General features: G+C 48.4%; 1 protein-coding gene across 5 annotated transcripts in view; it reads left to right on the top strand.

The window, feature by feature from the left end:
• The window catches only part of CUL2 (cullin 2), a 267865-nt gene that overhangs the window by 119984 nt on the left and 134348 nt on the right, over positions 1 to 13533 (top strand). For all 5 annotated transcript variants that reach the window (XM_063922125.1, XM_063922123.1, XM_063922127.1 and 2 more), the window contains one exon: positions 2953 to 3035. In XM_063922125.1, coding sequence (XP_063778195.1) covers positions 2953 to 3035 — 83 coding nt within the window. The remainder of the gene's footprint in view (positions 1 to 2952; positions 3036 to 13533) is intronic.

Below are 13533 nucleotides of genomic sequence, written 5' to 3'. Positions count from 1 at the left end.
AAAGATGGTGGCTTCTTATTTATTATTTACTTATTACCAGTTATTTATATAGCGCGCACATATTCCGCAGCGCTGTACAGAGAATATTTGCCCATTCACATCAGTCCCTGCCCCAGTGGAGCTTACATTCTATATTCCCTACCACATGTACACAGACACATTAATACTAGTGTTAATTTTGTTGGGAGCCAATTAACCTACCAGTATATTTTTGGATTGTGGGAGGAAACCGGAGTACCCGGAGGAAACCCACGCAAGTACGGGTAGAATATACAAACTCCACACAGTTAGGGCCATGGTGAGAATCGGACCCATGACCTCAGTGCTGTGAGGCAGTAATGCTAACCATTACACCATCCGTACTTACTTCTTACGAAGCAATTCCATTCGGAAGGTTCCATGCAAGGATCTTTCAGTGGGATCTGTTGGACAAGTGGTCCGGGTCGCATCTTCAGATGCATCGGCTGATAACCCTGTCTCCAAGGGCCAGGGTGTCGCTACTGTGGTGGCTGCAGAGTGCTCATCTTCTAGAGGGCCGCAGATTCGGCATACAGGACTGGATCCTGGTGACCACGGATGCCTGCCTTCGAGGTTGGGGGGCAGTCACAAAGGGAAGAAACTTCCAAGGACTATGGACAAGTCCGGAGACTTCCCTACACATAAATATTCTGGAACTAAGGGCCATTTACAATGCCCTAAGTCAGGCAAGACCCCTGCTTCAACACCAGCCGGTGCTGATCCAGTCAGACAACATCACGGCGGTCGCCCATGTAAACCGTCAGGGCGGCACAAGAAGCAGGATGGCGATGGCAGAAGCCACAAGGATTCTCCGATGGGCGGAAAATCATGTGTTAGCACTGTCAGCAGTGTTCATTCCGGGAGTGGACAACTGGGAAGCAGACTTCCTCAGCAGGCACGACCTCCACCCGGGAGAGTGGGGACTTCATCCAGAAGTCACCGTTGGGAAAGGCCACAGGTGGACATGATGGCGTCCCGCCTCAACAAAAAGCTAAAAAGATATTGCGCCAGGTCAAGGGACCCTCAGGCGATAGCTGTGGACGCTCTAGTGACACCGTGGGTGTACCAGTCTGTTTGTGTTCCCTCCTCTGCCTCTCATACCCAAGGTACTGAGAATAATAAGAAGGAGAGGAGTAAGAACTATACTTGTGGTTCCGGATTGGCCAAGAAGAGCTTGGTACCCGGAACTTCAAGAAATGATCTCAGAGGACCCATGGCCTCTGCCGCTCAGACAGGACCTGCTGCAGCAGGGACCCTGTCTGTTCCAAGACTTACCGCGACTGCGTTTGACGGCATGGCGGTTGAACGCCGGATCCTGAAGGAAAAGGGCATTCCGGAGGAAGTCATCCCTACGCTGATTAAAGCTAGGAAGGAGGTGACCGCAAACCATTATCACCGCATATGGCGAAATTATGTTGCGTGGTGTGAGGCCAGAAGGGCCCCAACGGAGGAATTTCAGCTGGGTCGATTTCTGCACTTCCTACAGTCAGGGGTGACTATGGGCCTCAAATTAGGTTCCATTAAGGTCCAGATTTCGGCTCTGTCGATTTTCTTCCAAAAAGAACTGGCTTCACTGCCTGAAGTTCAGACGTTTGTTAAAGGAGTGCTGCATATTCAGCCCCCTTTTGTGCCTCCAGTGGCACCTTGGGATCTCAACGTGGTGTTGGATTTCCTTAAGTCACATTGGTTTGAGCCACTTAAAACCGTGGAACTAAAATATCTCACGTGGAAAGTGGTCATGCTGTTGGCCTTGGCTTCGGCCAGGCGTGTGTCAGAATTGGCGGCTTTGTCATGTAAAAGCCCTTATCTGATTTTCCATATGGATAGGGCGGAATTGAGGACTCGTCCCCAATTTCTTCCTAAGGTGGTATCTGCTTTTCATTTGAACCAACCTATTGTGGTGCCTGCGGCTACGAAGGACTTGGAGGATTCCAAGTTGCTGGACGTAGTCAGGGCCCTGAAAATCTATGTTTCCAGGACGGCTTGAGTCAGGAAAACTGACTCGCTATTTATCCTGTATGCGCCCAACAAGCTGGGTGCTCCTGCTTCAAAGCAGTCTATTGCTCGCTGGATCTGTAGTACGATTCAACTTGCACATTCTGCGGCTGGACTGCCGCATCCTAAATCTGTAAAAGCCCATTCCACGAGGAAAGTGGGCTCTTCTTGGGCGGGCGGCTGCCCGAGGGGTCTCGGCTTTACAACTTTGCCGAGCTGCTTCTTGGTCGGGTTCAAACACGTTTGCTAGGTTCTACAAGTTTGATACCCTGGCTGAGGAGGACCTTGCTTTTGCTCATTCGGTGCTGCAGAGTCATCCGCACTCTCCCGCCCGTTTGGGAGCTTTGGTATAATCCCCATGGTCCTTAGGAGTTCCCAGCATCCACTAGGACGTCAGAGAAAATAAGAATTTACTCACCGGTAATTCTATTTCTCGTAGTCCGTAGTGGATGCTGGGCGCCCATCCCAAGTGCGGATTGTCTGCGGAGCCGCTATTCCCCATGGTCCTTACGGAGTTCCCAGCATCCACTACGGACTACGAGAAATAGAATTACCGGTGAGTAAATTCTTATTTTAATGCAATTAAAAATCTTTTAATTCCCACAAAGTTCAAGGACATCCGTATTTTAAGATAGAAATGGTGATAATCCCATTTATGATTTTGGAGCTGTTCTTTTAAATCAGCTTTATCTCCTCGTCCATTGCTTTGTCTTAAAAGTATTCATTGAAAAAAAGAAAAAACAAAGATTAAAATGATCACTGACCCCATAAATACATCCTTATTTTGGATAAACTGTTTAATAATTACCCAGTGATCAGACATCACTTGCTATTCTGCTTCTGAATCCAGCTGGGATGAACTGCTGGGCCTAAGGAAAGATGACTTGACCATGAAATACAGCCGTTCTGTGTGTTAATCCTTTGCTGTTTCTATTGCAGTTAGCACTTGATATGTGGCGGAAGCTGATGGTTGAACCACTGCAGGGCACCCTCCTTAGAATGCTGCTCAGAGAGATTAAAAGGTAAGTGAATGTAGCCAGCCAGTGTCTCTACAGTATAGTTTCTCTATCGTGGGTAAACAAGCATTCTGATCTAAAACCTGCAGCTGGTTACAGTATATCTACTTTATTGCTCTGGGCATTTGGGACTGGCAAAAGCCATGACTAAATCTGTGTTACCTACATAAATGTTACTATCGCACATAAAGGGCATATGTGTCATTTATTTTCTCTTGCGTCCTAGGGGATACTGGGAATCCATTTAGTACCATGGGGTATAGACAAGTCCATTTGGAGCCATGGGCACTATAGAAGTTTAATAACGTGTGCCGGCTTCTCCCTCTGTTCCCCTCCTACCAGACTCCGTTTAGAAAATGTGACCGAAGGAGCCAGTCACATCTCTGGAAGCACCTGAAGAGTTTTCTGCATTTATTTTTAAAGTTTGTTATTTTCAGTCAGGACTGGATGGCACTAGCCTGCCTGCTTCGTGTGACTTAGGGGGAAGGGGGTGAGGGCGGCCCAACCCCACTAGGGGTTAATGGTCCCATTCCCCACTGACAGGTTCTAGCTCCTGAGGGAACTATTTTCAAGCCCCACCACGGCGAGCGTACATTCCCACAGCCACCCCTAACAGAGCCAGAAGAAAGTAGAGTGGGGAGAACTAAGCCGGCGTCCCGGTTAGTGGGTCGCCGGCCATTATGGCGACATTAGGGTACAGAGACTCACGGCTTCTACACTGGGCGGACTGAGTCTCTAGACTTAGTACACTGTAGTGTACACAGTACCCAGAATGGCTTAAAAGGGTGCTTACTCCATGTTATGCACTTAGACACTAAGCCAGTATAAAGAAGAACGGGAAGACCGTGCGCCATTACAGGGGCGGGGCTTCACTATGAGCGGATCCAGCAACTCACAGGCGCTATTTTCCCTCACTGTAGCAACACAGACGCTGACTGCTGGGACACGCAGCTCCTCCAGAGAGCCTCCAGATTACCTCAGCGGTACCAAGGGGTCATAGCAGAGGGGAGTGTTATACTTGTGTACTAAGTCCTTAATTTAGGTACTTGGTCTACGACCCAGCTAATCTTGGCTTTAGCGATAAGGGCGCCGTGTGCTGGTTCTATCCTCTCTCTGTGTCTCTCGGGAAGGGCTCTTTGTGGGTTGATTGTGTTTTTAACCTTTTCCTGTGAGTGTTCTGTCACTGCTGCAGTATGTCAGGCAAAGCGTGTGTTCCATGCAAGGCACAGTGTTCCTCTTCTCCAGGGGTTTCACTAGTGTGTACTCAGTGTAGTATCCCTTCTCAGGCCAATGGGGCGGAGCCAGCATGGCTGGACTCCATTAGGGGGATGAGTTCCACCATCTCTACTAAGTTATCTCATAATGAGAAAGAGACGCAATACTTAAGACAGTCTGTGGCTGAGTTTATGCAAAAGGACTCAGTACTCAGACCAGCGTCTCAGTCCTCTACCATTGGTCCGCAAAAACGTACTTTGGCCCAAATCCTGCATTCTGACTCTGATAATGACGGGTCAGAAATGGATGTAGGGGAGGGTACTTTGTCACAGGGTGTAGAGGCTCTCATAGATTCTATCAGAGAAGGCCTAAATATCCCTGATAAGGTGACAGGGGAGTGTGAGGAATTTTACTTTAATAATAAAGAAAAAATCCTCAGCCACTATTCCTGTGTCAAAGGAACTAAATACCCGGTTTGATGAACCGTGGGTTCATCCAGATAAGAAATTTCGAATTCCCAGGTGGTTATTATCATCTTTTCTCTTGCGTCCTAGAGGATGCTGGGGACTCCGTAAGGACCATGGGGATAGACGGGCTCCGCAGGAGACATGGGCACTTTAAGAAAGAACTTTAGGTATGGGTGTGCACTGGCTCCTCCCTTTATGCCCCTCCTCCAGACCTCAGTTTACTACTGTGCCCAGAGGAGACTGGGTGCATTACAGGGAGCTCTCCTGAGTTTCCTGAAAGAAAGTATATTTGTTAGGTTTTTTTATTTTCAGGGAGCCTGCTGGCAACAGACTCCCTGCATCGAGGGACTGAGGAGAGAGAAGCAGACCTACTTCTGTGAGTTTCAAGGCCCTGCTTCTTAGGCTACTGGACACCATTAGCTCCAGAGGGATCGGTACGCAGGTCTCACCCTCGCCGTCCGTCCCAGAGCCGCGCCGCTGTCCTCCTCGCAGAGCCGGAAGATAGAAGCCGGGTGAGTATGAGAAGAAAGAAGACTTCAGAGGCGGCAGAATACTTCAGATCTTCACTGAGGTAACGCACAGCAGTAAAGCTGTGCGCCATTGCTCCCACACAGCACACACAAACGGCAGTCACTGTAAGGGTGCAGGGCGTAGGGGGGTCGCCCTGGGCAGCAATATAACCTCATTTTCTCTTACGCCCTAGAGGATGCTGGGGACTCCGTAAGGACCATGGGGTATAGACCGGCTCCGCAGGAGACATGGGCACCTAAAAGAACTTTCTAGTATGGTGTGCACTGGCTCCTCCCTCTATGCCCCTCCTCCAGACCTCGGTTAGATCTTGTGCCCCGTGGAGATATAGGGTGCATTACAGGGAGCTCTCCTGAGTTTTCTGTAAAAAGAATTTTGTTAGGTTTTTTATTTTCAGGGAGCTCTGCTGGCAACAGACTCCCTGCATCGTGGGACTGAGGGGAGAGAAGCAGACCCACTTCTTAAGAGTTTAAGGGCTCTGTTTCTTAGGCTACTGGACACCATTAGCTCCAGAGGGAGTCGGAACACAGGTCTCACCCTGGGGTTCGTCCCGGAGCCGCGCCGCTATCCTCCTCACAGATGCCGGTAAAAAGAAGCCGGGTGAGTTTGAAAGACATATGAAGACGTCAGGCAGCAGAAGACTTCAGATCTTCATGAGGCAAGCGCGCAGCTTCCCATTGCTCCCACACTTACACACACACTGGGCACTGATGGGTGTAGGGTGCAGGGGGGGCGCCCCTGGCAGCAATAAACCTCGTTTTGGGCATTAAAGCATGTAGTTAGGCTGCGGAGGCAGTAAACTACAGATCCCCGCCATTTTTAAATTTACGAGCGGGACCGAAGCACGCCGCTCGAGGGGGCAGAGCTTGATCCCTCAGCATTAACCAGCGCCATTTTCTCCACAGAGGCTGCAGAGAACGCTGGCTCCCCGGACTCTCCCCTGCTGAGCATCAGAGGGCCGAAAAAAAGAGAGGGGGGGCACATATTTGGCGCAGTGAGTGGGGGAAATATATATATACATATATATATATATATATATATATATTTAAGTAGTGGAGAAAATAAGCGCTTGGGAGTGCAACAGCAAGTTTTAAAAGGGAAATGGTCAGGTGGGTATGATTAAAACCAAGTACACTTATCTGGTTTTACAAGGATTTCCAACGGTTGTTGATCATTTGAGATTCACATGTAAAGAAAAACATATCAAAACATAGTGTGTACCGTTCTCGCAAAAAAATGTCATTTAGCTTTAAAGGGCAATGAATTAGGGAACGTGCTTATTCCCAGTTGTACATATTTGATAGCCCAGACATTTTATAGGTAAACAAATTAACAATTTAATATAAAAGACATACAAATGGCTACACTAAACACGTACAAGATAAAAGAGTATTTCGAGGCTTATCTGTCCATCTAAAAGGGACTCAGCAGCAGGCTGTCCCGATATAAATAAAATAGACAGAATACATGCGTACAGGAATTAAAAAGTTCTATCGCTTATCTGTCCATTAGAGGAATTCAGCAGCAAAACAGTCCCAGTGCGTTTCGTCCGTTCAATAGCCTGGACTTCTTCAAGGGGATAGGTCTCTGCTATTCTATATGTGTATATATATATATATATATATATATATATATATATATATATATATGCGCTATCTGTTTTTTTCCCCTTGGTCAGTTTGGCGCTGGTGTGTGCTGGCATACTCTCTTTCTGTCTCTCCGAAGGGCCTGCTTTAGCGAATTGTCCCCTCATAGCTATATCCCTGTGTGTGTGGGGTGTTGGCATGTCTGAAACGGAAGGCTTATCCAAAGAGGAGGTGGAACAGATGAGTGGTGTGTCTCAATCGGCGGTGCCGACTCAGGATTGGATGGATATGTGGCATATGTTAAATGCTAGTGTAGCTTCACTGCATAAAAGGCTGGACAAAGCAGAGTCCAGCGCATCGGCAGGTAATCAATCTACGGATTGTACCGACTCACAGGACCCGTCGTGGTCTCAGAAACGTCCCTTCTCACAAATAAGGGACACAGATACCGACACGGACTCTGATTCCAGTGTCGACTATGATGAAGCAAAATTGCACCCCAGGGTGACAAAAAGTATTCAGTGCATGATTATTGCAATAAAAGATGTCTTACATATCACTGATGAGCCCTCGGTACCTGACACGAGGATACACATGTTTAAGGAAAAGAAACAGGTTATAAACTTTCCTCCTTCACATGAAATTAATGAGTTATGTGAAAAAGCATGGGAAACTCCAGATAAGAAGCTGCAGATTCCCAAAAGGGTTCTTATGGCGTACCCTTTCCCTACACAGGACAGGGTACGTTGGGAATCCTCTCCCACAGTGGACAAAGCCTTAACACGCCTTTCCAAGAAGGTGGTGCTACCGTCCCCTGACACAGCGGCCCTCAAGGATCCTGCCGACCGCAGGCAAGAGACTACATTAAAGTCTATCTACACTCATACTGGTACTTTGCTTAGACCGGCAATTGCGTCGGCATGGGTATGTAGTGCAGTAGCAGCTTGGACAGATACACTGTCAGCTGACCTTGATACCCTAGATAGGGATACAATTTTGTTAACATTAGCTCATATTAAGGACGCAGTCTTATATATGAGGGACGATCAAAGAGACATTGGATTACTGGGTTCAAGAGCCAATGCTATGGCTATTTTGGCAAGAAGAGCCTTATGGATCCGCCAATGGACGGGGGATGCAGACTCAAAAAGTCATATGGAGGTTTTACCTTACAAAGGTGATGTATTGTTTGGGGACGGCCTTGCGGACCTGGTTTCTACAGCTACCGCGGGTAAGTCGTCCTTTTTACCTTTTGTTCCCCAACAGCAAAAGAAACCCCCACAATATCAGATGCAGTCCTTTCGGTCGCATAGATCCAGAAGAGGTCGGGGCTCCTCTTTCCTCGCCAGAGGTAAGGGTAGAGTCAAGAGGACACCTGCTGCGGCTGGTTCCCAAGAGCAGAAGTCCTTCCCGGCTTCTGCTAAGTCTACCGCATGACGCTGGGGCTCCCCTGCGGGAGTCCGCACAGGTGGGGGGACGCCTTCGACTATTCAGCCAAGTCTGGGTTCAGTCAGACGTGGACCCTTGGGTGATAGAAATAGTCTCCCATGGCTACAAGCTGGAATTCGAAGAGGTGCCCCCTCGCCGATTTTTCAAGTCGGCCTTACCAGCTTCTACCCCAGAGCGGGAAGTAGTGCTAGCTGCAATTCAAATGCTGTGTCAACAGCGAGTAATTATCAGGGTTCCCCTGAGCCAACAGGGAAAAGGGTATTATTCAACCCTATTTGTGGTTCCGAAGCCGGATGGTTCGGTCAGGCCCATTTTAAACCTAAAATCCCTGAACCTGTACCTGAAAAGATTAAAATTCAAGATGGAATCTCTCCGAGCGGTGATAGCCTGCCTGGAAGGGGGGGATTTTATGGTGTCACTGGACATAAAGGATGCTTACCTTCATGTCCCCATATATCCCTCTCATCAGGAGTTCCTGAGATTTGCGGTACAGGATTGTCATTATCGGTTTCAGACGTTGCCGTTTGGTCTGTCCACGGCCCCGAGGATTTTCACCAAGTTAATGGCGGAAATGATGGTGATCCTGCGCAAGCAAGGAGTCACAATTATCCCATACTTGGACGATCTCCTGATAAAAGCGAGATCAAGAGAACACGGAACAAAAGAAAGTTTTCCTCCCGTTGTAAAAAGTCCAGGACCTCCAGAACATGGTCCAAGAACTACTAAAGCCAAAAAGAGTGTCAGCTCATCAATGCACTCGGGTTCTGGGGAAAATTGTGGCAACTTACGAGGCCATTCCCTTCGGCAGTCCCATGCAAGGACGTTTCAATGGGATCTTCTGGACAAATGGTCCGGGTCCCATCTACAATTACATCAAAAAATAACACTGTCCCCCAGGGCCAGGGTGTCTCTTCTATGGTGGCTGCAGAGTGCTCACCTTCTAGAGGGTCGCAGGTTCGGCATTCAGGACTGGATCCTGATAACCACGGGCGCGAGCCTCCGAGGATGGGGAGCAGTCACCCAAGGAAGAAATTTTCAGGGACTGTGGACAGACCAGGAGTCCTGTCTACACATCAACGTGTTGGAGCTAAGGGCCATATACAACGGCCTTCGACAAGCGGAGAATCTTCTTCGCAACCTACTGGTTCTGATTCAATCAGACAATGTCACAGCAGGAGCTCATGTGAACTGCCAAGGCGGGACAAGAAGCAGAGTCGCAATGGCAGAAGCCACCAGGATTCTTCGCTGGGCGGAAAATCACGTAAGCGCTCTGTCAGCTGTCTTCATTCTGTGAGTGGACAACTGGGAAGCAGACTTCCTCAGCAGACACGATCTCCATCCAGGAGAGTGGGGACTTCAGCAAGAAGTCTTTGCAGAGATAACGGCTCTCTGGGGAGTTCCTCAAATAGACATGATGGCGTCACGCCTCAACAAGAAGCTTCGGAGGTATTGTGCCAGGTCCCAGGACCCTCAGGCAATAGCAGTAGACGCTCTGGTAACGCCATGGGTGTTCCAGTCGGTCTATGTGATTCCTCCTCTTCCTCTCATCACAAAAGTGTTGAGGATCATAAGACGAAAAAGAGTACAGACAATACTCATTGTTTCAGACTGGCCTCGAAGGGCCTGGTACTCAGATCTTCAGGAGATGTTCACGGAAGAGCCCTGGCCTCTTCCTCTAAGGGAAGACCTGTTACAGCAGGGGCCCTGCATGTTCCAAGACTTACCGCGGTTACGTTTGACGGCATGGCGGTTGAACGCCGGATCCTAGCGGAGAAGGGTATTCCGGAGGAGGTCATACCTACTCTAATAAAGGCTAGGAAGGAGGTTACGGCAAAACATTATCACCGTATCTGACGGAAATATGTCTCTTGGTGTGAAACCAAGAATGCTCCTACGGAAGATTTCCATCTGGGTCGTTTTCTCCACTTCCTACAGACCGGAGTGGCTATGGGCCTAAAGTTAGGCTCTGTTAAAGTACAGATTTCGGCCTTGTCAATATTCTTTCAGAAGGAATTGGCTTCTCTCCCAGAAGTCCAGACGTTTGTAAAAGGAGTACCGCACATCCAGCCTCCTTTTGTGCCCCCAGTGGCACCATGGGTCCTGAACGTGGTGTTGCAGTTCCTTAAATCACACTGGTTTGAACCCCTTAAAACGGTGGAGTTTAAATTTCTCACCTGGAAGGTGGTCATGTTGTTAGCCTTGGCATCTGCGAGGCGTGTGTCAGAATTGGTGGCCTTGTCTTACAAGAGCCCTTACTTGATTTTTCATGTGGATAGAGCGGAATTGAGGACTCGTCCTCAATTTTTACCTAAGGTGGTGTCTTCGTTTCATATGAACCAACCTATAGTGGTGCCTGTGGCTATGAGTGACTTGGAGGATTCCATGTCCCTGGATGTAGTCAGGGCCTTGAAAATTTATGTAGCCAGGACGGCTAGAATTAGGAAAAAAGATGCATTGTTTGTCCTGTATGCTGCCAACAAGATTGGCGCGCCTGCTTCGAAGCAGACTATTGCTCGCTGGATCTGTTACACGATTCAGCAGGCTTATGTTACGGCTGGATTGCCGTTGCCGCATTCAGTAAAGGCCCATTCCACTAGGAAGGTGGGCTCTTCTTGGGCGGCTGCCCGAGGCGTCTCGGCATTACAGCTTTGCCGAGCAGCAACATGTTCGGGGTCAAACACTTTTGCTAAATTCTACAAGTTTGATACCCTGGCTGATGAGGACCTAGCGTTTGCTCAGTCGGTGCTGCAGAGTCATCCGCACTCTCCCGCCCGATTTGGTAGCTTTGGTATAAACCCCATGGTCCTTACGGAGTCCCCAGCATCCTCTAAGACGTAAGAGAAAATAAGATTTTAAACCTACCGGTAAATATTTTTCTCCTAGTCCGTAGAGGATGCTGGGCGCCCGTTCCAGTGCGGAAAATCTGCAAGACTTGTATATAGTTATTGCTTACATAAGGGTTATGTTACAGTTAGAATCGGTATTGGACCGATACTGTTGTTTGTTCATACTGTTAACTGGTTATGTGTATACCAGGTTATATGGTATGATTGGTGTGGGCTGGTATGAATCTTGCCCTTAGATTAACAAAATCCTTTCCTCGTATTGTCCATCTCCTCTGGGCACAGTTCTCTAACTGAGGTCTGGAGGAGGGGCATAGAGGGAGGAGCCAGTGCACACCATACTAGAAAGTTCTTTTAGGTACCCATGTCTCCTGCGGAGCCTGTCTATACCCCATGGTCTTTACGGAATCCCAGCATCCTCTACGGACTAGGAGAAAAAGATTTACCGGTAGGTTTAAAATCTTATTTTCTGGCAAAAGCAGATATATACAGCTGGGCACTATATATATAAAGAGCCCCCGCCAGTTTTTTATATATTTTAGCGGGACAGAAGCCCGCCGCTAAGGGGGCGGGGCTTCTTCCTCAGCACTCACCAGCGCCATTTTCTCCACAGCACAGCGCTGAGAGGAAGCTCCCCGGACTCTCCCCTGCTTATCCACTCTGAAAGAGGGTTTTAAAGAAGGGGGGGGGGGGGGTCACATAATTTGGCGCAAAGATAAAGATTACAGTGCTATCTGGGTAAATATATTGTGTGTTTTTTCCTGGGTCATTCGCGCTGGGTGTGCTGGCATACTCTCTCTCTGTCTCTCCAAAGGGCCTTGTGGGGGAACTGTCTTCAGATAAGAGGATTCCCTGAGTGTGTGGTGTGTCGGCATGTCTGAGGTAGAAGGCTCTCACAGGGAGGAGGTGGAGTAAATGACTGTGGTGTCTCCGTCGGCAACACCGACACCTGACTGGTTGGATATGTGGAATGTTTTAGTGCTAATGTGAATTTATTGCACCGAGTCTAGGGAATGTACAGGCGTCAAACCTTACCTTTCCCCTATGTCACAGGGACCTCCGGGGTCTCAAAAGCGCCCACTATCCAAAATAGTAGACACTGACGCCGACACGAATTCTGACTCCAGTGTCGACTACGATGATGCAAAGTTACAGCCAGAATTGGCAAATAGTATTCAATATATGATTATTGTAATAAAAGATGTTTTGCATATCACAGAGAAACACCCTGTCCCTGACACGAGGGTACACATGTATAGGGTAAAGAAACCTGAGGTAACCTTTCCCCCATCTCATGAACGAGTTATTGAAAATGCTTGGGAATCTCCAGACAAGAAACTGCAGATTCCCAAAAGGATTCTTAGGGTGTATTCTTTCCCGACTAAGGACAGGATACGGTGAGAATCTTCCCCAAGGGTAGAAAAAAGCGTGGACACGCTTATCCAAAAAGGTAGAGCTGCCGTCCCAAGATATGGCTACCCTCAGGGATCCTGCTGATTGCAAACAGCAGGCTACCTTAAAGTCTATTTACACACATTCTAGTACCTTACTCAGACCGGCGATTGTGTCGGCTGGAGTTTGTAGCGCTGTAGCAGCGTGGATAGGTACCTTATCAATGGAAATTGATACCCTGGATAAGGGTACCATTTTATTGACCCTGGGTCATATTGATGATGCTGTCTTATATATGAGAGATGCTCAAAGAGACATTGGCCAACTGGGTTCTAGAATCAACGCTATGTCGATTTCTGCTAGACGAGTCCTATGGACCCGGCAATGGACAGGTGGGCCGACTCAAAAAGGCATATGTAGGTTTTACCTTACAAGGGTGAGGAATTGTTTGGGGAAGGTCTCTCGGACCTGGTCTCCACAGCTACAGCTGGTAAATCAAATTTTTTGCCTTATATTCCCTCACAGCCTAAGAAAGCACCACGTTATCAAATGCAGTCCTTTCGGTCACAAAGAAACAAGCGAGTACGAGGTGCGTCCTTTCTTGCCAGAGGTAAGGGCAGAGGGAAAAAGCTGCACAACACAGCTAGTTCCCAGGAACAGAAGTCCTCCCCGGCCTCTACAAATTCCACCGCATGACGCTGGGGCTCCGCTAAGGGAGTCCGCCCCAGTGGGGGCACGTCTTCGAATTTTCAGCCACATCTGGGTTCACTCACAGGTGGATCCCTGGGCAATAAAAATTGTTTCTCAGGGTTACAAGCTGGAATTCGAAGAGGTGTCTCCTCGCCGGTTTTTCAAATTGGCCCTGCCGACTTCTCCCCCAGAAAGGGAGATAGTGTTAAATGCAATTCACAAATTGTATCTTCAACAGGTGGTTGTCGAGGTTCCCCTACTTCAACAAGGGAGGGGATATTACTCAACCCTGTTTGTAGTCCCGAAACCGTACGGTTCGGTCAGACCCATTCTA

This window comes from Pseudophryne corroboree, chromosome 5 (genome assembly GCF_028390025.1).
Source record: "Pseudophryne corroboree isolate aPseCor3 chromosome 5, aPseCor3.hap2, whole genome shotgun sequence".
NCBI classification, from domain to species: Eukaryota; Metazoa; Chordata; class Amphibia; order Anura; family Myobatrachidae; genus Pseudophryne; species Pseudophryne corroboree.
This window is presented reverse-complemented; position numbering and strand designations above follow the sequence as displayed.